The sequence below is a fragment of the Botryllus schlosseri genome, chromosome 5 (assembly GCF_051294905.1).
Source record: "Botryllus schlosseri isolate E-star chromosome 5, Bs_hap1, whole genome shotgun sequence".
NCBI lineage: Eukaryota > Metazoa > Chordata > Ascidiacea > Stolidobranchia > Styelidae > Botryllus > Botryllus schlosseri.
Genome location: NC_137240.1, coordinates 16074805 through 16102324, shown reverse-complemented (window position 1 = coordinate 16102324; position 27520 = coordinate 16074805). Strand labels below are relative to the sequence as shown.

The window sequence follows — 27520 nt, the reverse complement described above, 5'->3', positions numbered from 1 at the left end:
TGATCACTTTGACTCGACTCCCGAATTACCCACTTTTTTCGGTAATTTTCTGGTGTCGAAATGCAGAGATGCAAAGAAGAGGACCCCGGGCGATGCTTGTGTATCGCAGGGAGCATACCTGTGCAATGTACATACTACTGGATTATCACAATGCACCATTAAAACTACTACTCTCTTCTCAGTATCCGCGACTAGAACTAGAATTAATTAAATTCCAGGAGTTGGTTTCTACAAGTCTACGTCTTTCCAGCAGCCGTCCTGCAATCAATCTCAGTCAGTTTCACTTGAATCCACTGGTGTGTTAATCGAAACTCGACTCCATTCCAATATTTCATGATCAGGCCTTACCAAAATGTAAAACGTGAAATCGAAATTAGGAATGGCAGCTCGCTTCAAGTGTCTATCGATTGCGATCAAGATTTCGGTTTGTCATCATTTTACGGTTTTGTAGCTCTGTGTGACGTCACATGCGGAAAATGCGATGAAATGAAAATCAAATATTCGAAATATTTTTTGAATTTTGAGTTCGAATTCAAAGCGACTTCGTTTCTAGCATATTTCGAGTACTCATTTCGAAAACTAATGAGAATGACCGTCAATCCGACAGATAACGATATATTTCTGAATGTCATGGCAAGCCTAAAGTGGGGGTAGGGGCCGCAGTTATGTACAAAGTAGATTTCATGCATTTTTCAGATATCGCTTATGTTGAAGTCTATCCTTCTTTTGTTGATCTTTTGCGAATCTTCATCTCCGAAAAGCGCAGGCTGTCGGAGGAAGAGGAATAGCCATACCACCAAAATCCCTGCTTGGAGCCTGTTTTGTTGAAGTTTCCATTCAGATTGCTCCAGGCGCATCTGTCATACCACCAGCCTCCTTCGTGGTGAGAGGCGCAATTCACTGACGACCAAGCATCGTGATCTGCGTCTTTCGTTGAGAATTGGAAATTGTCGTGACGTAAGAGACCATCTCCGGTTGCATTCCCGGAGAATCCGGATACGTGCAGTCTGTACCTGTCGGATCCAGGGCCGATGCGGAAATAGCTGGAAATGAGAATTGGAAATTCGGGTCAAAGGTCAAACGTATAGGCCAAAGGTCAAACGCATAGGTCAAAGTTCAGATGCGGGTTTAAAGTCAAAAGTTCTTATCATACAATTCCGGCTTATCTCATCATACATGTAGCTCAGTGGTTCCCAACCTTTTTCGTCTCGTGGCCCCCTTGGCCGATATTTGAGCTGAAATTCCCCCCCTATGAAAAATTTGCCTGTCTCTAAAAACGTGCTTTTTAACGCACAACCATTTGTTGACTGAGCAATTACTGGACAATCATATTCAGATACGTCTGAACTATGTCGAATGCGGACCGCACTACACTGTGGTAATGTACAGCTAAATTTGACTGTTTTTTTACCGGTCGGGTGGCCGCTGACGAAACATAAATCACTATGTCCGCTTGCTATGGCCTTGAGTCGAATCGATGAATTTGATGTTTTTCACATTGGCTCATATATTGACTTAAAAAGGTAAACAATTTCATCAGCGGCCTTGTGCTGAATTCGGCTTGACTTTTTCCTGCTTAGTAGCAATTTGGTCGGGAGGTTGTCGCGGGCCCAACGAAATCGTCCCGCGAGCCTCACTTTATAAGGGGGTGTATATATCTACGGAAGGCATTAGTAGTTATATAGATCGCTCGCATGCGGCTATGGGGTTCTTATGGGCGGGGTGGCGAGCTAACGAGAAACCGGGGGTGGCGAACTAACGTTTTCGTCTTATGGCGGGGGTGGCGAGCTAACGTTTTCGTCTTATGGCGGGGGTGGCGAGCTAACGTTTTCGTCTTATGGGCGGGGTGGCGAGCGGCTGGGAAACCCGGGGTGGCAAGCGGCTCTTTCGTCTTATGGGCGGGGTGGCGAGCGGCTATTGTGTCTTATGGTCGCACGGTAACCCTTTTCAGCATAGGGATCGGTCGCAAGCGGCTCTTATGTCTTATCGCGGAGGAGTACTTTCAGATCGGATTATTCGCACCTTGTATACCGCTGTTTCGCACCTACAGAATAGTCTGCTGTTCACAGTCGCGACTTCACCGCGATAGCGCAATTTTCGCACCTCGACCAGTAGAACAACACCGCGCTGATTCGAATACCGACAAATTTTCACTTATTTCTGCCCCAACCCTAATCCTCTGTGAAGTTGACGCTTATTCAAAAAAGGTGTGAAATAATTGTAAAATCCTACGTCGGTGACGCGATAATGCATCAGACATAGCGATCTAGTTATAGTACGGTGTCGGAATCCATTCGCGAGATGTTCTATAGGTAAATTGAGATAATCCGAAACGAAATATTTTGACTTTGGCGTAGTGTGAATTGAAATAGGATTGACAAACATGACCATCAACTTTCCCACAGCCCCATATTGATATTATACGCACATTGATTTGAAACAAGTAATGGAACATTGCAACTCTATTCCCGATCCAGCTTTCCGTTTGTCAAAGCGACATTTTAACATCTTACCATACTCAAAAGAATTATTCACAACATTAACAAGTGTTCAAAATCTAGTTTTCACTTACTTGATTATATCACTGCAACTCGCAAACTTGAATTAATTCATCTGGTTGTATTCATAGGACCGATAATTTTTATCCAACTGTAAAGGTCGTTATACTATTCTGTAAGACAGAGTATTTACTAATCGGTGCATATACGATTTGACTTGGGCATATTATATTTTGAGTATACGAGATTTGAGTGTCAGAACAATAACTGAGAATTAAATTATCACAATTGAATCCGTATACGACAGCGTAAAAGATATTGGGATGTCAGCATCTCTGTACGGTTATAGTTACTACCACTAATTTACCCGACCAACTCGTCATGATCATTCCTGAAATCAACACAAATATGACCACTGACTTGAGTTAACCACAAAACAGCATCAAGTTTTAAATCCACTCGTAGCTTACGGATTATTTGAATGCTGGTTATGTTTTGTTGTAATTGAGTTAACGAAATCGTATTACGTCTCGACATCTTACCATCTTACCATATTCAAAGAATCAACCACGAAAACATTGTCAAGTAAATCCGTTAACCGACCAACTCAAACAGTATCAATACGAAAAACAACCAAACATACACGAATCCATACAATCACTAAAACCTAAAATCCATAACAAACTCGGTTGTATTCATATCCCAACGCATCTTTTTTATTCAACTTGAAAAGTTGTCACTATTCTGTAAGATAGAGGAATTACTACGCGATATATTCTGCAAGACAAACTAATTATTACTCGGTATATTTTGTAAGACAAAGTAAATACTACTCGGTGTGCGGTTTGGGATTAACATAATATGTTTGAGTAAACGAGATTTGTCAGTCTAACCGTCGTAGTTGAGAATTCATTTCTTACAATCGAACGCCGGTGCTACATTGAAAGTTATCATGTTGTAAACATCCTTATTGACACATTGATTTGACATATGTAATAGTTGCTCATGACTTGATTATTAAATTATTTGCATTAATTAGATCTGCATTGTGGTAAATGTTATGACAGCAACAAACTTTTCAGAAACATTGTTATTAACATATTGATTTGTAAAACTATGCGTGTCTGAAATGTTTTTGATTTGAAAGATATTCCGTGTTTGTACAAATCACTTTACGTATTACGGATATCAGAAAATATTTTTACAAATGTAGTTGTTTCCAGTAACCAACACTAAAGATGGCACAACAATTTCGTTATCCAAACATTGAACACCCGATGCAAAATGCTTTATTGGTCAAATTCGTGACGGCTATAATTGAAACGACTACGTATAGAGTCAGTATATTACAATTTCATGTCGTTACTATTGAATCCAGCAATTGATACAATTTGTTGTCGGAGTTGTGACAGCGCATTGAAACATACACAACTTACAGAGTGTGAAAATATCACTTTGGGTATCGAGTACCGTTTGAAGCGTGCGATCAATACATAATTCCGTTCGCACTCTCTAAGACGTTGTGAAGTCTACAGATTTACACTTCAAGACTTTGATCAACACATATGCAATTTGGAATATCTTTACTGGATGCATCCTATTCGACTAGACTTGAGTAATACACAAAACTCATAGCATTAACAAAATCGCAATAGGCGCTACACTGAAATCTACGAAATGTTTTTCTATTGTTGTTAGTGATCATAAATTATCATTTGAATAAGTAATTGTAATCATAAAACCAAACTTGCGAAAGTCATTACCATAACAAAAGAATATTGTAGGTTGCTTGCTAAATGTATGCCGGAAATATTTGTAGAACGCTCACGACCAAAGAAATTGGAAATTTTCCCATTGTCATTCGTCAAAGTAAATGTCGTCACAATAATCAGTCACTAAAATACCTTACTTGTATGTGATTGAATCGCCGACAATTAACTCGGTAAATCAAACCCCTGAGAAATTTCACTCAGTCATTGGATAGGAAACAGCGGCACTTAATCGGTGTGAGTCGTTTTTTCCAAATACTAATCATATCTGTCCACCCAAGAACAATTTTCACTCACTTGGGTAACGAAACCAGTGTCCAATATCAATACAAGATATTTTCGTCACACAAAAATAATCAACTTCACTCGATATTCCCGTACTACGAAACTGTACAATGGTTTCATATTTTTTGTGTGACATGGAATTAATACCGATCGAAGTAACCGTATTGGAAATAACTTTTAAACAAACACACTCTACGTGGTTAACATTCTCGTCGATTCTATTGTGATTAATGTATACTTCATGTGATCTGGATTCATTTCGATATGGCTAAACATTCAACCTCGACGGATACGAATTGTCACACACTCAAGTAATATCATACCAAATAGTTATTTACAAGACACAGAAAATTTGTTATGGTCGTTTCGACTTTATTACTGGAGATACTCATCACTTCGCTTAATACAATCTAGATTTAAACTCCATCGAACCTTTGGTGTCTATCGTTTTGCTGGATACGAATTATGTTAGTCTAAGAGTACACAATTTTCATTATCTTGGGTTATGAACTCAGTGTGTTAGCGATCATTCAATATTTTGTAGTATCAACTAGCTACTTCGTAGGATACGAATGATCATCCTCAGAACTCTTACAAAAGTACGAAGGATATTTACATCACACAAAGTAATCGACTTTACTCGATATCCTCACACTACGAAACTGAATGGTTGGTTTGACTCTACAAACTGTTCTGATGTCACAAGAACTTTTTCATACGAATGGTTACGTATCTAAATATTCAAATAATCCAACACACGACTATAGTACTTACAGAAATATCATAGTTCTTGTAACAAAGTTGTATAAGTATAATGTTTATCGTAAGTCCTACATAGCCATGATATCCGTCCGAGTTTGACTTTTAGAAAACATTATACCGACATCGCGACATCTTTCGAAATTAAAACCACGGTGACTGCTTCAGAGACCTACCAATGATATTGCAGTAATACAGTTACTTCCACAAAAGAGTATGTATTCGAATTACTTACCACAAATCTAACGCACAAAACAATTTACTTTACTAACGAGAAGCGCCGAGCCTCACATCAAAACAACTAGAAAGTGGAACTATATTAAAAAACGTCGCTAACCTTTGTGCACCAGCTGTAAATCACACAAGCAACATGTTTCAAGATTCTGGTTATTGAAAAACGTTAAAGTGTTTCTCCTGCACCAAGTCGTTATGTCGACGAAAGCGTATATTGTAATACCATGATCGATTTGCATTCGTTGGTCACAAACTGTCACTACTCTAAATAATTCTTTTTCACTCAAACACAAAAGCATACTTGTCACCAATCGTTTTCATCAAGCACGAGTTCAAGAAGCTTACTTACTACGACATGAATTGTTATTTTTATGTTGTGTAAATAGGTAATAATTTATTTTAGTAACACTACATCAACATCATCGAGTTGTGCGAATAGATTTACATGTGGTTTTAATCGAAGTACACAGCACGGTCTAATGTAGATTCATCTCTATTGTACAGCAACTCGGTAATCGAAATGCATTAACATTTAAACAACGATCTTGGTTCGTCACGCGAAAAATATCTTTACTGTCGCAACACTCTGATACTCTGCACAAGATGTGTAAATCCTTTTCATACTCATAATAATACACTAACGGGATACCGACGTCAAGCAACAACGTTTAACAACATCACTGACACTGAACATACGATACCTACCCAAGTAAAAATAACATTTCAACCAGGAGGTCAGTCGTTACTTGTGTACAATTACCATTTCCCTTTGGAGATTTATCGTTTACCCAGTGTAACAAAACCATTTTCACTTGGAAATATATGTTTTCCCTCAACAACAATCCTTTTTCACTTGGAAATCTATTTTTTTCCCTGGGTAACGATCCTTTTTCACTTGGAAATATATATTTTTTCTCTGGTTAACAAACCTTTTTCCCTGAGCAACACACCATTTTGACTTGGTGGTCGTCGTTTACCCGAGTAAAAATATCATTTTCTTCTGGAGATCCGGCGTTTACCTAGTGTAACAATACATTTTCACTTGGAAAAATACTTTTACCTAGAGTAACTAATCATTTCTCCTGGGTAACAAACCCTTTTCGTCTGGAAAACTATCATTTGCCTGAGTACCAATACAGTTTTCACTTGGAAATCTATCTTTCACCTGGGTAACAATACCATTTTGAAAACTGACAGCCACACCGGACAATTTGATATTTTTGTATATTGTTACAACGGGCTGTGACAAAATATACACCAACAACGACTCCGATACATTTGTCTAATCAAATATTCACTTGCTCTGATGCATCCCATCAAAATCATTGGTTACTCGCATGCAATAACAATGCGCTGTTGTACATCGATATGTATGTTTTCGTAATTGGCGAATAAAGGGGTTTCCGATATGTCCGCGATGTCCGGGTTCGCGCTTTGGATTTTCCAGAGTCAAAAGGTCTGAATAAAACACCTCCTCGACTTTGGTAACTGGTTGGTACACGGATAATGATGTTCGGAAAACGGATGAATTTATGTTCCCCATCGCGCTAACAACTCCGGGTTACTTGTGGGTTTCCTCAGGTCTGTTTACTATATTGTGTCTTTACTGGTCAATACATGTCGCTCCAGTCAGCTGAAACCGGATCACTAATACGAGAAAGTGTGTGGGCCTGATCCGGATATTCACTCATGAACCAACGACCAATATTCAAGTAAACATGTTACAGACCGTGTTTTTGTCTCCATGAAAAATACCAATGCATACACCATCACATACAAGTAACGTCACGATTGTTCACAAGTATTCACGTAAACGAGGTGTACATACAATGTGTCGGTGTACAAACATCATGGAAAACAAATTCATGTTCTCAAGTATCATCATGCGACGACTCTGTACATTCAATGTGGGCATAGATGACACACGACATGATACAATGGACAGTGCATTATGCATACCGATATATTCTCAGTCAAATATGTGAACCGTGTACTATCACGCATCCCGATTTTCGCTGAATATCCACAACAACAACAAATCTGTACATTTCTTTTCCCTCGACCTCGACGATAGAGTTGTCATCCCAATGTACCAATCGAGTGTATGGTTCATCAGGTGTAAAATCCAAATCGAATGTCACCAAGGTATCGTTTTTCATTTTCAATATTTCCACCGCTGCATCTTGTCTGTGTCGTAAAACAACGGTGTGGGGCCAGAGGAATCTATGGACAGTTACGCGTAGTCCCATATTTACTCGTGGATATACTCAGGTAACGACAACGCTTTCTCAGTGGTCTGCGTGGGTGAACCGTTTCAATACGTAGCTGGATCAACTAGACCAAAAGTTTCCAACCGCGATTTATGTTGACCTGTCGAGTTACGAGATAGCACCCTCTTGCGGTGTGATTAACACGAAATAAGCCTTCAGCTCGCAGAGACACACCCTGGATTACATTATCTAATCGTAATCGAACTCGAGATTCACACACACACAGAGTCCCTGTTTACGATTTCAATCCGGAGTCACTGCTCACGATGTTTAGCTGTAGTCGTTATGTGGGAGTAGCGACATCTGACATATTCATCGCGTGAAAGATTGATAACGATGATGATCGCCAAATACATTATGCCAGGTGAAACACTGCGGTCTCGGCGAAAAAGTTAGCAGGTTATGGCCAACGATACGCAGGGGTTGAGCGAGTTACACAACCCGATTATGTCGAAGTCTGGATCACGATGCAAGTCTACCTGAGAATCCGAACAATCTTGCAAAATCAAGGTGTGAACCCGTGAAAGGGCTGTACTCGTGTGAGATTCATTTTTCGCGAGTTGGGTGGAGGTCGATTCATACTAAGATCGTGTTACGTCCAAATATGGCTGCTTGCCTGTCTCCAATTCATCTATGCCCACATTGAATGTACAGAGTCGTCGCATGATGATACTTGAGAACATGAATTTGTTTTCCATGATGTTTGTACACCGACACATTGTATGTACACCTCGTTTACGTGAATACTTGTGAACAATCGTGACGTTACTTGTATGTGATGGTGTATGCATTGGTATTTTTCATGGAGACAAAAACACGGTCTGTAACATGTTTACTTGAATATTGGTCGTTGGTTCATGAGTGAATATCCGGATCAGGCCCACACACTTTCTCGTATTAGTGATCCGGTTTCAGCTGACTGGAGCGACATGTATTGACCAGTAAAGACACAATATAGTAAACAGACCTGAGGAAACCCACAAGTAACCCGGAGTTGTTAGCGCGATGGGGAACATAAATTCATCCGTTTTCCGAACATCATTATCCGTGTACCAACCAGTTACCAAAGTCGAGGAGGTGTTTTATTCAGACCTTTTGACTCTGGAAAATCCAAAGCGCGAACCCGGACATCGCGGACATATCGGAAACCCCTTTATTCGCCAATTACGAAAACATACATATCGATGTACAACAGCGCATTGTTATTGCATGCGAGTAACCAATGATTTTGATGGGATGCATCAGAGCAAGTGAATATTTGATTAGACAAATGTATCGGAGTCGTTGTTGGTGTATATTTTGTCACTGCCCGTTGTAACAATATACAAAAATATCAAATTGTCCGGTGTGGCTGTCAGTTTTCAAAATGGTATTGTTACCCAGGTGAAAGATAGATTTCCAAGTGAAAACTGTATTGGTACTCAGGCAAATGATAGTTTTCCAGACGAAAAGGGTTTGTTACCCAGGAGAAATGATTAGTTACTCTAGGTAAAAGTATTTTTCCAAGTGAAAATGTATTGTTACACTAGGTAAACGCCGGATCTCCAGAAGAAAATGATATTTTTACTCGGGTAAACGACGACCACCAAGTCAAAATGGTGTGTTGCTCAGGGAAAAAGGTTTGTTAACCAGAGAAAAAATATATATTTCCAAGTGAAAAAGGATCGTTACCCAGGGAAAAAAATAGATTTCCAAGTGAAAAAGGATTGTTGTTGAGGGAAAACATATATTTCCAAGTGAAAATGGTTTTGTTACACTGGGTAAACGATAAATCTCCAAAGGGAAATGGTAATTGTACACAAGTAACGACTGACCTCCTGGTTGAAATGTTATTTTTACTTGGGTAGGTATCGTATGTTCAGTGTCAGTGATGTTGTTAAACGTTGTTGCTTGACGTCGGTATCCCGTTAGTGTATTATTATGAGTATGAAAAGGATTTACACATCTTGTGCAGAGTATCAGAGTGTTGCGACAGTAAAGATATTTTTCGCGTGACGAACCAAGATCGTTGTTTAAATGTTAATGCATTTCGATTACCGAGTTGCTGTACAATAGAGATGAATCTACATTAGACCGTGCTGTGTACTTCGATTAAAACCACATGTAAATCTATTCGCACAACTCGATGATGTTGATGTAGTGTTACTAAAATAAATTATTACCTATTTACACAACATAAAAATAACAATTCATGTCGTAGTAAGTAAGCTTCTTGAACTCGTGCTTGATGAAAACGATTGGTGACAAGTATGCTTTTGTGTTTGAGTGAAAAAGAATTATTTAGAGTAGTGACAGTTTGTGACCAACGAATGCAAATCGATCATGGTATTACAATATACGCTTTCGTCGACATAACGACTTGGTGCAGGAGAAACACTTTAACGTTTTTCAATAACCAGAATCTTGAAACATGTTGCTTGTGTGATTTACAGCTGGTGCACAAAGGTTAGCGACGTTTTTTAATATAGTTCCACTTTCTAGTTGTTTTGATGTGAGGCTCGGCGCTTCTCGTTAGTAAAGTAAATTGTTTTGTGCGTTAGATTTGTGGTAAGTAATTCGAATACATACTCTTTTGTGGAAGTAACTGTATTACTGCAATATCATTGGTAGGTCTCTGAAGCAGTCACCGTGGTTTTAATTTCGAAAGATGTCGCGATGTCGGTATAATGTTTTCTAAAAGTCAAACTCGGACGGATATCATGGCTATGTAGGACTTACGATAAACATTATACTTATACAACTTTGTTACAAGAACTATGATATTTCTGTAAGTACTATAGTCGTGTGTTGGATTATTTGAATATTTAGATACGTAACCATTCGTATGAAAAAGTTCTTGTGACATCAGAACAGTTTGTAGAGTCAAACCAACCATTCAGTTTCGTAGTGTGAGGATATCGAGTAAAGTCGATTACTTTGTGTGATGTAAATATCCTTCGTACTTTTGTAAGAGTTCTGAGGATGATCATTCGTATCCTACGAAGTAGCTAGTTGATACTACAAAATATTGAATGATCGCTAACACACTGAGTTCATAACCCAAGATAATGAAAATTGTGTACTCTTAGACTAACATAATTCGTATCCAGCAAAACGATAGACACCAAAGGTTCGATGGAGTTTAAATCTAGATTGTATTAAGCGAAGTGATGAGTATCTCCAGTAATAAAGTCGAAACGACCATAACAAATTTTCTGTGTCTTGTAAATAACTATTTGGTATGATATTACTTGAGTGTGTGACAATTCGTATCCGTCGAGGTTGAATGTTTAGCCATATCGAAATGAATCCAGATCACATGAAGTATACATTAATCACAATAGAATCGACGAGAATGTTAACCACGTAGAGTGTGTTTGTTTAAAAGTTATTTCCAATACGGTTACTTCGATCGGTATTAATTCCATGTCACACAAAAAATATGAAACCATTGTACAGTTTCGTAGTACGGGAATATCGAGTGAAGTTGATTATTTTTGTGTGACGAAAATATCTTGTATTGATATTGGACACTGGTTTCGTTACCCAAGTGAGTGAAAATTGTTCTTGGGTGGACAGATATGATTAGTATTTGGAAAAAACGACTCACACCGATTAAGTGCCGCTGTTTCCTATCCAATGACTGAGTGAAATTTCTCAGGGGTTTGATTTACCGAGTTAATTGTCGGCGATTCAATCACATACAAGTAAGGTATTTTAGTGACTGATTATTGTGACGACATTTACTTTGACGAATGACAATGGGAAAATTTCCAATTTCTTTGGTCGTGAGCGTTCTACAAATATTTCCGGCATACATTTAGCAAGCAACCTACAATATTCTTTTGTTATGGTAATGACTTTCGCAAGTTTGGTTTTATGATTACAATTACTTATTCAAATGATAATTTATGATCACTAACAACAATAGAAAAACATTTCGTAGATTTCAGTGTAGCGCCTATTGCGATTTTGTTAATGCTATGAGTTTTGTGTATTACTCAAGTCTAGTCGAATAGGATGCATCCAGTAAAGATATTCCAAATTGCATATGTGTTGATCAAAGTCTTGAAGTGTAAATCTGTAGACTTCACAACGTCTTAGAGAGTGCGAACGGAATTATGTATTGATCGCACGCTTCAAACGGTACTCGATACCCAAAGTGATATTTTCACACTCTGTAAGTTGTGTATGTTTCAATGCGCTGTCACAACTCCGACAACAAATTGTATCAATTGCTGGATTCAATAGTAACGACATGAAATTGTAATATACTGACTCTATACGTAGTCGTTTCAATTATAGCCGTCACGAATTTGACCAATAAAGCATTTTGCATCGGGTGTTCAATGTTTGGATAACGAAATTGTTGTGCCATCTTTAGTGTTGGTTACTGGAAACAACTACATTTGTAAAAATATTTTCTGATATCCGTAATACGTAAAGTGATTTGTACAAACACGGAATATCTTTCAAATCAAAAACATTTCAGACACGCATAGTTTTACAAATCAATATGTTAATAACAATGTTTCTGAAAAGTTTGTTGCTGTCATAACATTTACCACAATGCAGATCTAATTAATGCAAATAATTTAATAATCAAGTCATGAGCAACTATTACATATGTCAAATCAATGTGTCAATAAGGATGTTTACAACATGATAACTTTCAATGTAGCACCGGCGTTCGATTGTAAGAAATGAATTCTCAACTACGACGGTTAGACTGACAAATCTCGTTTACTCAAACATATTATGTTAATCCCAAACCGCACACCGAGTAGTATTTACTTTGTCTTACAAAATATACCGAGTAATAATTAGTTTGTCTTGCAGAATATATCGCGTAGTAATTCCTCTATCTTACAGAATAGTGACAACTTTTCAAGTTGAATAAAAAAGATGCGTTGGGATATGAATACAACCGAGTTTGTTATGGATTTTAGGTTTTAGTGATTGTATGGATTCGTGTATGTTTGGTTGTTTTTCGTATTGATACTGTTTGAGTTGGTCGGTTAACGGATTTACTTGACAATGTTTTCGTGGTTGATTCTTTGAATATGGTAAGATGGTAAGATGTCGAGACGTAATACGATTTCGTTAACTCAATTACAACAAAACATAACCAGCATTCAAATAATCCGTAAGCTACGAGTGGATTTAAAACTTGATGCTGTTTTGTGGTTAACTCAAGTCAGTGGTCATATTTGTGTTGATTTCAGGAATGATCATGACGAGTTGGTCGGGTAAATTAGTGGTAGTAACTATAACCGTACAGAGATGCTGACATCCCAATATCTTTTACGCTGTCGTATACGGATTCAATTGTGATAATTTAATTCTCAGTTATTGTTCTGACACTCAAATCTCGTATACTCAAAATATAATATGCCCAAGTCAAATCGTATATGCACCGATTAGTAAATACTCTGTCTTACAGAATAGTATAACGACCTTTACAGTTGGATAAAAATTATCGGTCCTATGAATACAACCAGATGAATTAATTCAAGTTTGCGAGTTGCAGTGATATAATCAAGTAAGTGAAAACTAGATTTTGAACACTTGTTAATGTTGTGAATAATTCTTTTGAGTATGGTAAGATGTTAAAATGTCGCTTTGACAAACGGAAAGCTGGATCGGGAATAGAGTTGCAATGTTCCATTACTTGTTTCAAATCAATGTGCGTATAATATCAATATGGGGCTGTGGGAAAGTTGATGGTCATGTTTGTCAATCCTATTTCAATTCACACTACGCCAAAGTCAAAATATTTCGTTTCGGATTATCTCAATTTACCTATAGAACATCTCGCGAATGGATTCCGACACCGTACTATAACTAGATCGCTATGTCTGATGCATTATCGCGTCACCGACGTAGGATTTTACAATTATTTCACACCTTTTTTGAATAAGCGTCAACTTCACAGAGGATTAGGGTTGGGGCAGAAATAAGTGAAAATTTGTCGGTATTCGAATCAGCGCGGTGTTGTTCTACTGGTCGAGGTGCGAAAATTGCGCTATCGCGGTGAAGTCGCGACTGTGAACAGCAGACTATTCTGTAGGTGCGAAACAGCGGTATACAAGGTGCGAATAATCCGATCTGAAAGTACTCCTCCGCGATAAGACATAAGAGCCGCTTGCGACCGATCCCTATGCTGAAAAGGGTTACCGTGCGACCACAAGACACAATAACCGCTTGCCACCCCCGCCATAAGACAAAAGAGCCGCTTGCCACCCGGGTTTCCCAGCCGCTCGCCACCCCGCCCATAAGACGAAAACGTTAGCTCGCCACCCCCGCCATAAGACGAAAACGTTAGTTCGCCACCCCCACCATAAGACGAAAACGTTAGTTCGCCACCCCCGCCATAAGACGAAAACGTAGTTCGCCACCCCCGGTTTCTCGTTAGCTCGCCACCCCGCCCATAAGAACCAATAGCCGCATGCGAGCGATCATACTAACTACTGGCATTTAAACATACACCCAGATGCAAATTCGCCAAAGAAACATACAATTGTAAAGAATTAATTTCTACATAACAGTCCTACCATAAAAATCTAACAACCTTGTGAACCCAGTTTGTTTGTTTTGATGTGTTCATGGTGTGTGTTGACTACTATGGTCATATACACCAGGCAAATTTCCTACATTTTCTTATTCCGTAGCGGCCGACTTACAGCACGGACCACTTCTAGGCTTTTATAAGACACCGCTTACACGGATGAGATAACAAGGAGGAGCCTAGATAAAGCCTTTAACACTTAGGTAGGAATACTGGAGTCGACCGCGGTCGGAATCGAACCCAGAACCCATTGGTGTTGCAGCTGTGGAGATTATCACTGCGCTATCTCGCCACACATTGTGAACCCTGTGTATCTTCCGATACAACGCCAAAGCAAGATTCCCCCCGGAAAATTTCTAAATTCCCCAAGGGGGAATTCCCCCCCCGGTTGGGAACCACTGATGTAGCTTATCATGAGGTAAATCGAACAAAGACTAACTGCACACTCTCAGGGCGTAATTCAAAATTATATTCTGGTCACAAATCCTACGTTCTTTCGTGCATAATTTGGATACCGCGGCATAAGTTTGAGACAAGTTCTGGTTTCGCATGTCTTGGGTGCATATTCACACCCGTATATCAGGGATGGTACACAGGTGGAAATATACACTCTTTTCGCTAAGAGTGTATGTCTAATATGTTTTCTATGAAATCCACCCAAATCCAACTGACACAATTGATGAAGGTAAATCGAACAAATACCAACTGCAACACGGCTCATTAAAAAACACGAATTGACATTCACCTGTATTTAGCAACCCTATAAATTCCATCTCTCGTGATCATTTTGATTTTCAACTTCATGTTCCCTCTCTTTGTCATTTGATGCATTGCTTCCAGGCCTGAAAAAAGTCACTAACATGAGAGTTGTCTTTAATTTCTATCCATACTTCGGTATACCTAAGAGTTGGTAACTAATAACGAAGTACTTTTACTTTTACGAGGTACTCAAGCAGTTTCATCTACTTGCAGCCCTTAATCACCTAATTTTCCACTACTTTTACCTAGTCCTATTCTGTGACTTACCGGCTTACTATTCGCTATTTACCGTTTCTCAAATAGAAGTATCAGGATCTTCCCATGACAGAGACTGAGAATTAACATGACTGTTCTTATTGGTACGCTTTACCCAGGTTCAATTCCACCCGGAATAGCAAGGGGTTATTGACGTGGACACTGCCAGCCCTGAGGCGATTATGTCACTGACGAGAGAAAATACCGGGGGACAATGGGACGCTAGTTCGATATCGTGGCTATAGTCCAGAGTGTAGCGCAGTGCAGCTCATGAGGCCTTCAGTTGAAGCCACTGTTAAATGCAAAATCATCATTTGCACCAGTGGCGGCTCGTGACAATATCGGGTGGTGGGGCAAGGGCCGCAAGCGACTTGTTATCAATATGACGTCACAGTAGCGTTTTTCAACGTTCATGATGGCCACATGAATTTCCCGTAAACAATGATTTTTAACGTAGGTGCCGCGAAAGGTTTGCCGGTGGCGTGACTTGAAGTGCGGTAACAAATGTTTTATTCATTGTTTTTTATTCAAATGATTATTTTACAAAATGTACGCGAACTAAGAATCGTTCCCATGCCACGAATCAATCATCAGGTTATCCTTAGTAGCATGCGTTATGATTTCGTGGTAGAGATTACGCAAGCGCCGAGTAAGACTATACCAAAAATACACAGACCAACTACCTACAAAGAGCATTCGCATGACACCTTGTGGTGTTTTAATCGTTCCATGCTCAGCAATTCTGTAAAGTGCTGCAGCGCCTCCGACCCGATTTGTATATGGATTCTCGTCCCGAAAGCGAGTCAAATCGATTTGCCCTCGTCCGAAAGTGTTTGGTACACGATCCTGATGCGTTACGACCAGGGGATAGGCAATCAAAGCGGTGGCACCCATAAACGTAAAACATTATAAAAAGCCAGCTGTTATCCATGGAAGATTAATTACGAGTCTGCCTGCCATCATTCAAGCAGGAATCAAAGCATTTTGTTAAATTGAAATGCGAGCACATATCGCATTAAACAATTTCATGAATAAATTATTTCATCTTGATGAATTTTTCACTTTTCACTAGTCTTTGAGGTACCCTTAGCTACTGTCGCGGTGTCGAGATGTTCGCGCAAAATGCTATCAATGGAAGCCGTGTATTTAATTAGATCCAAAAATACCCCCCTATTGAGAGAGCATTCCTTCTCATCGTGGCCTCGAAGGGGCAATTCATGAACTCCAATAAATTTAATGGCATCAATCACCCGAGAGAGAACATTCCTATTCTTATCTACAAGCTCATTGTGCTTCCAGACTGATACGCGATAACTTTCATTGAGCTGCGACATTACATTTACTCTGCCAAACAATTTATATTTAACTGCACTAGTCATGTGCACTTGGGATTTTTGGTGCGTTTTCAGACGCTCTGACAAATGCTTCAGATCGCGTTAACCAATTTTGTTCCAACAAGAGCCACTGCTTCCGGTACCGGCACTGTCGAATAAAAGACAGTAAAAGCAAAACAAGGCGTTTTTATCCTCGCCATAAGTAAGCCATTCATTTTTATCGAAATGCGCTGAAGAAAAGGCACGAGTGCGTTTTCCTCCGGCGTACGATTGGATCAATGGGCAATTTCTAGGCTGATACGGACCTAGTCGCTTTACCTCTAATTTTTGCTCTAAAGGCAGCTGGCTAAACGGCGTACGGAGCAAAGATTCCACACGATTCATGTTCGCACTTGACCTGACTACTTATCTGCAGAAATGGAAATGACTATAAATCGAGAGATTGCGTATGCCTAACTGGAAAGGTCAACGAGTTCGGACACATACGCAATTGTTATCTCATAGATTGGACAAGGAAATGTCATATTGAATCCAAAACATCATTCTGAAGAACTACGGATAGCAGCCTCGGAAATTCGGTCCCGGTACAGCTTGGGAGATTCTGGCCTTGAGGCTGGAGACTGTCACACGACACATACGGCTTACGGTCTATAGTGTCTATATGTCTGCTGCAAAATCGCCTTCGGAAAATATATTACCGAATAAATACGTGGATGAAAGCCGAAAACTTGGTACACTGTTACATGAAATCATCGAGAAGTATAGCCTCATGACCGTTTTCGGTATGGTACACTGTCAAAATTAATACGAACAGATCAACGCCGAATTTTGCGTAATATTTACTGAGGAATCGGCTGATCAAGCGATCAGCTGTTAGCCGCCATCGAAAACGAAACAGCTATCGCGCTTGACAGGGGTTGTAATTGTGAGCAAATGGCCCGAAGGCCACCATTCCACGGTGAAATTGACATTGGAGAATATAAAATAAAACTAAATATTTGAATGCAAACCGAGGATGTTAGTAAACTGTTTCATGATATCATCATCTCATCACCTATCTCAGTATGGAACACAGATACACCGGCTTTTGCGTGAAATCCGCAATGCGTTAGGTAGGCTAAGTGTCAGATCAGCGCACATCTCTACCATACTCGAACTTAATAACGAAATTGCTGCCCTAATCATTGAGTGTCAACCTTGAGACTTGGCACAGCGTTCGATACTAAAATCAAGACATACCATGTAAAAGTTCATGACGGATCTAGCTAAGGAGCATCGTTAAAATCGATGGAGACCAATACCGGCTTTGCGTGAAATATGTTTGCGATACATGACCGATCAGCACACACTCGACTTTGGAAACGGAATTACTACCCTAAACTTTGAGTAGAAACCCTGAAACTTAGGACAGTGTTAAATACCACCATCACGACATGACATACCAAGTTTCAAGAATTATCATGGTGTGAAACACCATCAAAATCGACCTGTACTAGCAACGGTCGACTCAACGCATATCACGGTATCCGAGTTCAGATATAGATACGATTGTTACATCACACCTTAGGGGCCAGCAAGCATATTTGCCCCGGTTGCTCGGCCATTTTACGAATAGGAGAGAGTAAAGCAACGTTTCTTAATTGTGCGCAGCTTTGAGAGAATAGATAGTGAAAGCTTGTTATGAGCGCTACCGGGGCAAGCCCCGGCTAGGCATTCACAAAGCGAAAACACAGAAGAGAATTCGATTTTCGCGGAGACTTCGCTATGTATGGGCATTTGCAAGCGAAAGCACAAGAAGAACGCGGGTTTCGCTGTGATCTCGATATATATTGAGCGCTGTGCGTCTATAAATGGTTAAATTGTTATTGAACAGAATTTTAGGTGGGGCAATGCCCCAGTTGCCCTATAGGACGAGCCGCCACTGATTTGCACCATGTGAAGCGGGTCGAGTCTTATGCTGTTGGAAATTCATACCTCCTGGGACGTAGCAGCACGAATTCAGTTCTCTACATAGCTCGCATAGCTAGCCAATTCTACTTCCACTTGAAGTCATTTTGGACTGCTTCGAAAATCAATACTTCTAGTCGTACTTGACTAGAATTTTGTCGTCACTACTTCTTCTAGCGTAGCTTTCTTCGCGACTTTGACCACATCTGCTATACATTATGGCGTAATACTGATATAATATCAATTTCTTTATCTTATGATTGACATATATACCACAAAGCACCATCTTTGTTGGTTAATGCCACATAACAGCAAGAAAACATTGTCTCGGGTGATTTTGAATTTATATTTTCGGTGGATTTTTGATGACTCCGCTACATTGTAATAGAAAGAAAGTCAAATCGTTGAGCCAGAGTAGCCAAATTCTGTTTTCTCAAATCCATTACAATTACTTCTGCGCTACTTCGAAAAGCATTACTTCTTACTCGTACTGTAGTAGAACTTTCACTCGATAGTGGCACCTAGCTATTGCGTAAGAAAGTAGTCGTGTCCTGGCAGACTTATTCTGATTGCGTAATCGACTCACGATCTCAACGTTCCGGTTAAAATTGCAACCCTTCAACTATGGCGTGTTCTTCAGAAACAATATTTGTAATATTGAACCATGCCTATGACCTATTGCAGTCCACTTAGCTCGATTCATATTCCCTCGAATCAGGAGTCGTAATAAATATCACAAAATATATCAGGTGCTCTTCCTCCTTGCAGTCACTATGGGTGTCTGGGTGCAATACATTTATAATTGTATAACCAGCAACAAATGTTATACAACAAATCATACCCAACCAATAATCTCCTTGCAAATGGCCGAATCCATTCACATAATCATCCCAACCTCTGTAGAAATTGACATCACCGTTCATTCTTCGCTGGAAAACCTTTTACGAAACCAGAAATAAATCTCATTTTTCTACAAAATTCGCGCATTCAACTTACAGTCCAGCCTCTACCAGAGACAACCCAAGGGTAACCCCGAGATTCCGTAGATCCAGCATTACCCACCCTAGTGCCTCCCGTGGTGATCAAATCCGTGTTCTCACACCGTTGCTGGCACCGGTTGCAGAAACGCGAGGTTCGTGCGTTTCTTGCCCACGTTGGAGAATTGTTGAAGACAAATAGAAACAGCAAGAAACGGACCATGATATCCATCTGAATCTACAAACGATGCAAAACTTCAGAAGTTAGAAGCTGAAAAATAGATCAGAAACCTCTTTAATAAACTGACATCGACCACGCTTCTTCTACAAAGCATACGTTTTAACCCTGGATAAAAGTATGAGTCAAAGGGTCGGCATATGACACGACGACTTAGGCCTTAAAAGTCTCGGTCAAGGTTTGGGTGGTCATGATTTGAATCATAGTCGAATGCTGTTGCAAAATTTAGGATCTATATCAGTGACCAAAGTAGCTGCTGAATATATTCTCTGAGATAGTAACTATTTTTAGTTTCATTACAGTTCAAAATATGTGAGATCTCGCGCAAACTTACTATTCGAAACCACATACTTCAGTACTTTTGAGGCCTTTCATTTTCTACTTCTACTTCTACTTCAAGTAGTTTTAACACTTCTTTGAAAATACACCATGTCAAATACAGCATCGATTTGCCTCATGGGACTTTCCACTTATTGACCACCAATGTCCCGATTCAGTCAAGTCCGCATGCATCTCACAACAGAGGCGGTCAAAGTAGCCAAGAAAGGTACTCAAGTAGAAATAGAAGTAGCGACGAAAAATACGACTCAAGTACGAGTGGAAGTATAGTGCTATTAGAAGCAGTCGCAAACAACTTGAAGCGGAATTTGCTCGATTTGAAACCTGCCCAAGTAAGCTAGTAGACTAGTTGTGAAAAGCAGTCATAAACACGCTCTTATACGGACAGGCAAAATCCGGAAACTGAGAAATGCGGATGGTGAAGAGAGCTGGTTTCGAGTAGACTTCTAGACCTACTTGTATTGCGGCGCTATCACGATTCCAAATAATGCCGACGTCCGAGTCTAAAGGCAATTTATTCGTAGTTCCAGTACCCTAATGAGATTAAAATATATATTTCCGGAATAAGTTCGACAGTGGCTTTTGTTTAAGGTCATACAGCTTAAATAAAGTTGGCGCTCGGGTCGCAAGTCGCCACCTATCGATGTAAATCCGTTTACGAATCGACCAGAATTTTCTAACCGTATCCGGTTGCCCATAACCTTTCGCGTCTATCCGCAGTGTAGAAATCTATATAGTCATAATCGTCCCCGGGTAGAAGCGCATATGTCTTGGGAATCGTTACTTTCATCAGAGTTGAGTTGAAATTTATGCGTTACTTCTAGTTCTACTTGAAAACTACCTTACCACCTCTGCTGGCGGCACTAAAGAAAACGAAAGATTGTCGAAATTATTTTTACGGCAACTAATATACTTTGAAAATGCACATTCGGTAGATAGAACGGACCGAATCGCTTTGTGAGGCCGGGTCCCTTTGAAGTACAGAAGTTATTTAGCAGTGCGACCACAGACATGTAAGCTACATTATAGTCTTAGAGCGCCATGTAAATTGCACAGAACGGTTTTGGATTGACGTTTTACTCACTGTGAATAACTATACCATTTCTCCGACTTGCAAAAAATGTTTATTGTATAATGACTATTGTGGTTGAAGTTCAGTGGTAGGCCTACGCTATAGCGTCACTGCACAAATGCCTTCTGACAATCCTCTCTGAACCAGCACTCCATGATCGCGAATGTCCGATCCTACCTCGCTGATAAAAAAGTTCAGTTGTCCGCTTGTCTTTACAATGGCATGTTTTTTCTTTCTGCTGACAAAATAAAGGCATCTAAGTTCTGCTATTATTTTAGTAAATTTGCAGAAGTTACAATTTTCGAGACCAGAACTACATCTAAAATTATACATGGACCATTTGAGCACCAGTTCTGCAATTGGTTTGATAAAAATGGCAACAACTCTATTCAGTAAATGTCGAATGTTTTGCTTCAATACTTAGTTGACCGCAGTAGGCAAGTTCCACGTTTAGCGTGCATAGCAATGAAATTATTCAGCCTCTATTTGGCATTTGTGTTCACTTTCCTATGATCAGACTAAAGCCACTCATCTCATTGTTGAGTGCAAAGTTGGACATCTAGACATTTCCAGCTCTTCCACATTAGACTAGAATTAAAACTCTATAGCCGATCCATTCCGTTTTTTTCCGAATTAGAATATAATTACCAAATTGGCAAAAATTTAGAAATTGAATTCAATTCCGAAGTAAAATCAAGTAGGCCTACAACAAAATCAAGTAGTCCACATTTCATATCAAACCTGAGTTGGTTCTCATAATGCACGTAGCTTGGCTCATTTCACACTATGCAGTTCTCGTGGAGCATTCTACAATGAGAGCAAATAAAAACATTTCACAAATGACATTGAAACTACATTCGCGGCTTTCGCTCTAATTATAGTCTACCTAGACAACTAGAATTATTTAGCAAATCTGGTTGAGTGACTTTGGAGCAGACTAACTATTATCCAGTTTACTCGGAACACAGCAAATCAGTAATTTACCGAGTGAGTCCAACGCTATCTTGTCGTATTGTGAGCTGGATACGAATCCCGTCTAACGCCGTCACAGTATACCGACCGCAAATGAATCGCATTGTCACCCTAGCATTTTATTTTCAAGAATTTATCATCAAACACCGCGTATACGATCATCCATCGCTGTTTAACAATTGCTCGCATCTTAAATTACCAATAAAACTGGAATTCTTATAAACAGACCCACACCTTTTCACGGATGTCTTCGAGGTCACCCTATCAGAGAATGGAGCCATCTTTGACCTAAACAATTATTGAATAGTAGTGAATATGTCAACAGGGTTGTTTTCAAACATTGCGTGCGATGGTTTATAACCCATGTCTTTGTTATTTCCACTACCCCTCGATTCACTGGAAATCCTGTCTCCGTCAGCAAAACTGAACAAAATACCATGCTCTCGCTGTAACGCTTCACCATAAGGCGGCGGTTCTCAATCTCTTTGTCTTCGCGGACCCCTTTTGTACCATGACGGACCCCACGGACCCCCTCAAGTTTTAGTTCAAATTTAGCTCAATAATCTTGCAACCGTCATCTGTCTTGCGCAAATATCTGTCACTTGCCACCTGTCGTTTTACTTTCATTCAGTATGCATGCCTCCTCTTTACATCGCCCAGGCCCAGGTGGGTGTCTGATCTCAAAGACTACTCCTAGTCGTTTCGGCATATTCCTATCTTTCATTGTATTGCAGTTTTGAAGTGATGAAATTTTATGAACAAACTTGGAGGCGAATGTAATGTTAACGCCTGACGCTGCCGACGATACCTTTGAGCACGATCGCAACATCATCATCATCATTGGTTTATTAGCAATTTTATCAGTTCAATACACCACAAAAATGCGATACAATGAAAAGACAGGAAGATGTCGAAGCGACAAGGAGTAGTCTATGGAATCTGACACCCACCTTGGCCTAGGCGATGTAAAGAGGAGGCATGCACACTGAATGAAAGTAAAGAAGATAGTATAGAAAAAGAATGCGACAAGAAATAGGGCGGCATGTCATGGGAAGCGAGATCGATAGGTCAGTCGTGGTCCGGTAATCTTGAGGATGGACTGTATTCATTTAGTAGCAATTGCTTGTATTTCGACTTGAATGTGGACATGCTCGTCGACTGTCGGATGGCCGGCGGGATACTGTTCCACACATCAGGTCCGGCATATTTGATGAAGCGATGATCTTTTCGGTCGATCATATGATATTTGGACGACGTGGACGCGCGTGTGTTGTAGGCTACTTGTGCGGTTTATTATATGGCACCAAAATTGAGAAACAGATTTTTCAATGAAGTTGTCATTTCCAGACCGGTCATTTCAATATAGCAGCTCACATAGGCGCCGACTTTTATTTTTTTACGAGGTGGCGAAGTCTTGTGACGTCATAATTGTTCCATATCGATGACGTCATCGTCGCACTAAAACGCACTTCACTACATGCCGCTGGTTTATGTGCAGCGTTAAACTATTCGTGTGGCGTTTTAATACCAGCCCTGTGATCATTAATATCAAACCATGCAGTCGAGTTATTAAATGGAATCTTAAAACGGTACGAGAGTACGATTGTACGACAATATAACTGCGCTACTAGTCTGTCCGACGGAATGCACCGAACAGAAATCAGAATTTACGTCACCGAGAATTTGGAGTTTTATCAATGTTATTCACGCGCAATGCGCTGTGAGTAACTAAATACGCTACGCACTGGCCTGGCAAGTTCGCAATTAATACATGACAACTCTCGACCATGAGGTTTCAAGCAGACAATGATGGTGATTACAAACGCGAAATCGCGCAGACAATCAATATAGTTGTCTCTTGCGATTTCTGGCTTCGCGTTGATTAGCTCGCATCGCGGCGATTGTTTGCAGATTACAACAGCGATTTTGGCGGCATTGGTACATTTCCGATTTACGTTCGCGAAGCATTTTGGGAGTACATCGGTCAATTCGTAAATTCAATTTGCATGACGATGGCCGCCAACACATACTAATTGACTTACGTGTTGACGGCTGCACAAATTTTCTTCAACGGCCGCTGGTCGGCTACCCCTGGGCTAGAACTAATTCCACTTCCGTGCGCATGCCGCGATCTTATCAATCGAAATTCACCGGCTACCAAATGCACAATAGTTTAATATTCGATATTGTTGTTCTCGATACGAGTACATCCAGCAATCAAGTTGATCGGAATATAGAAGGTTCCATGTTCAAACGAATCAAATAAAATCAGAATTTGTTCCACCCAGAATCTCGTTATGCGTCAATATTTGACAATGGCATGGCATCGCCTACTGCACGTTAATAGCGAAAGAAACACTGAAAAATGACTTCGTGCGACAATTTCGGAGTACGAGTGTATCAAGTAGAAAACAAAACATATGGATGGTTGCAAACGAGAAAGCGTGTATTCTAATCAATATCGCTACAAATGGGTTTCGAGTTTGACATGGTATTGAGTAGCTTTCGTCGCGTCAATTGTTTTCTCATTATATCGGTGTTTAAGCTGTATTGCTGCATTTCCCGATTAATCTCACTGGCAAAGCCTTCTTAAGAGAAACGAATTAGGGCAGAAATGAATTCCAATTTGGAGGCACACACCAGCATACCCTCCAATTTCGCGTTCCGATTAGGAAGACAATCGCACGAAGCTAGCTAGCCATGATACACTTCTTCTGATCGTTACGTTCAAGTATTAGCGGGAATCAATTACGCACGTTAACGTCTCTTTGCAGCGATTCGATGTCATTCAGTTTTGCGATGTCGCTCTTTATTCAATGTAACATAAAGCAATCACCAATTAGCGTAAACTCGAGCGCAATGTCTCCAAACCAGCGGGAGATAGAACTCAAAGCATGCTAGGCCCGAGCCGCGATAGGTAAGCCAGCAATGGTATCTTTCGCACCAGGCCTATCGCAGATGCTCATTGCTCATGCTCATGTATATGCCCGCGATGATATCGTGTACGCCAGGCCGAAGCCGCCAATACAGATGCGATTGCGCAGGCTAGCGATGGTATAGTGTGAACTGAGCCTATTGCAGACGCAGGCTTGTTCGAGACGCGATAAATCGGGCTAGCGACAATTGCCACGCGCACGGGAATGAATGACCTAATTTCGCGACCATCTCAGCGGGAGATCATCACAGATTCTTCTCACTAATTGACAACATGCTTCTCGTAAATCGGTTCCGCGGAACAATGATAATACAATTATTGAATTGCAACTGAATATTAGAGTTAGAATGGTCGTTTCAAAATGACGTGGTTTCGCATTTCAAAAGGTTTCGGTCCCCGAAAGCCCCCTGGCTTCGCGCCTGGCACACGCGCGTATCGAACTCGACGACGTCTTTAACGAGGTCGCGTCGATTCGCCTGATTAATAATTATTTGTCACAAATCACTTGGACGTTTGAGCATTTTGTACGAGGTGGCCGCCACCTCGTAAATTTGGTCACGAGGTGGCTACGCCACCTCGTAACCGCGTAAGTCGGCGCCTATGGCAGCTCATCTTCAAGCTATTCTGGAATAGTGGTTATATCTCATGAGAACATGGATTCCGTGATGAGATCACTTTTTTGAGACATACTAGAAAAAAACTATTTTTAACAAACGCCTCAACAAATCATCTTTAAACAGCAATATGTTGGCACTAACATGAGTTTACGCAGTAGGATATTTAATCTCATACGGCCATTCTGTTGATGTGCTCACTGAAGCACTAGCAGTTTAAAGCGACACCGCTTCGTGATTTCCTCAATTTAAAAAGATGTTACAAATTTGTTATCAATCATTTTGCAAATTTAGAGGTCTCGCGGCCCCCCTGAAAATGCGTCGCAGGCTCCCAGGGGTACGGCCCCCGCGGTTGAGAACCAATGCCATAAGGGATCAACAACTGCAGTATTTCTGCACACAATGCTAGCCTTATGGAGTCGGAATTTCTAGGCCCTCCATCCACAAGGGGCGCTAAAGGGATGGAAATCGTCCATTGTTTTTTTGGTTTATTTTATAGGGTACAATATTATCACCATGATGCTGTGAAAGAGTAACTACATCGTCTGGTTTTGTAAGTGACGACATCGCTTATAAAATTGATGCAAATCTATCCAAACGATGCTCCCCACTTTCAAAACTATTTATAGTAAATAGCTTTGCCGCTTGCGTCGAACAAGGGTGCAAGTATAGTCCCAGTCCATGAATACTTGACTCAATATTCGTCAGATTACATTTTCATCTGCCCAAGACATAGTCCTACTATAGAAATTAAACATGAAACGGCAACGACCGATTTTGCCGCTTCGTTCCGCTTCGCCGAGGCTGGAGTGTAGAATTGTTTTGCGTAAGCCACTGTTGGATTTCTGGCAATCCAAAAGCTATCTTCCCGAGCGCAGAAATTATTGAATCTGGTCTTGATCGAAAGCTACTGTTGCACCGATTCCGAAAATATGAATAATAATAATGATCAGGCGCTGATCCACCTAGAATCCGTCCTCCAAGTCTGAAATATCGGCATTGTCCGAACAATCGGAGAGTCGCAACGGATCATTGTTATTGTCATTGTGTTGCGATTACCCGATTGTTCTGAACAATGCCGATATTTCAGACTTGGAGGACAGATTCTAGGTGGATCAGTTCCTGATCAATATTTTAATTTATATTTTCGGAATCGGTGCAATAGTAGCTTTCGATCAAGACCAAATTCAGTAATTTCTGCGCTCGGGAAGATAGCTTTTGGATTACCAGAAATCCTACAGTCGCTTACGCAAAACAATTCTCTACTCCAGCCTCGGCGAAGCGGAACGAAGCGGCAAATACGGTCGTTGCCGTTCCATGTTTAATTTCTATAGTCCTACACTCAAGGTACAATGCGATGTATTGAACAGATATGAGGATGCCGAAACGACAAGCAGCTGCGGTCTCTTAATCTGGCATCCACCTCGGCCTAGTTGCCCGATGTCGCAATCTTATTCGATGTTAATCTTTCTTCGTCGCTGTTTCTTGCTCTTTCTCTTTCTTCATCGGGTCTTTATCCAACCCGGCTCCGACTAAATCCTACACACTGCTCCCTAGTAATCCGTTCGTATCAGCAAAACTAAGAATTCGAATCCAGCCAAAACTAAAAAAATCCAGCGGATGTCCAGTCCGTGCATAGCTGCACAAGTACACATGTCCCGCACTAGATACTTACACGCTTACGTACCGGCCCGATCGGAAGAACACAACCCACGG

General features: G+C 40.4%; 1 protein-coding gene across 5 annotated transcripts; it reads right to left on the bottom strand.

The window, feature by feature from the left end:
• Nucleotides 1-284: 284 nt before the first annotated feature.
• Nucleotides 285-23075, bottom strand: LOC145439224 (fibrinogen-like protein A). Of its 5 annotated transcripts, none has more exons than XM_080316725.1 (6): nucleotides 22268-23075; nucleotides 21461-21521; nucleotides 19654-19872; nucleotides 19499-19595; nucleotides 15108-15204; nucleotides 285-1043 (listed from the first exon to the last, which is right to left on the bottom strand). In XM_080316725.1, the coding sequence occupies exons 1-6, from the start codon at nucleotides 22357-22359 to the stop codon at nucleotides 716-718; spliced, it is 894 nt and encodes a 297-aa protein (XP_080172851.1). In that variant the 5' UTR covers nucleotides 22360-23075; the 3' UTR covers nucleotides 285-715. The 5 variants fall into 5 exon arrangements, with proteins under 5 accessions (XP_080172851.1, XP_080172852.1, XP_080172854.1 ...); XM_080316726.1 differs by having other exon boundaries at nucleotides 21461-21518; XM_080316728.1 differs by lacking the exon at nucleotides 21461-21521 and adding an exon at nucleotides 22025-22090 and having other exon boundaries at nucleotides 22268-22341.
• Nucleotides 23076-27520: the final 4445 nt, after the last annotated feature.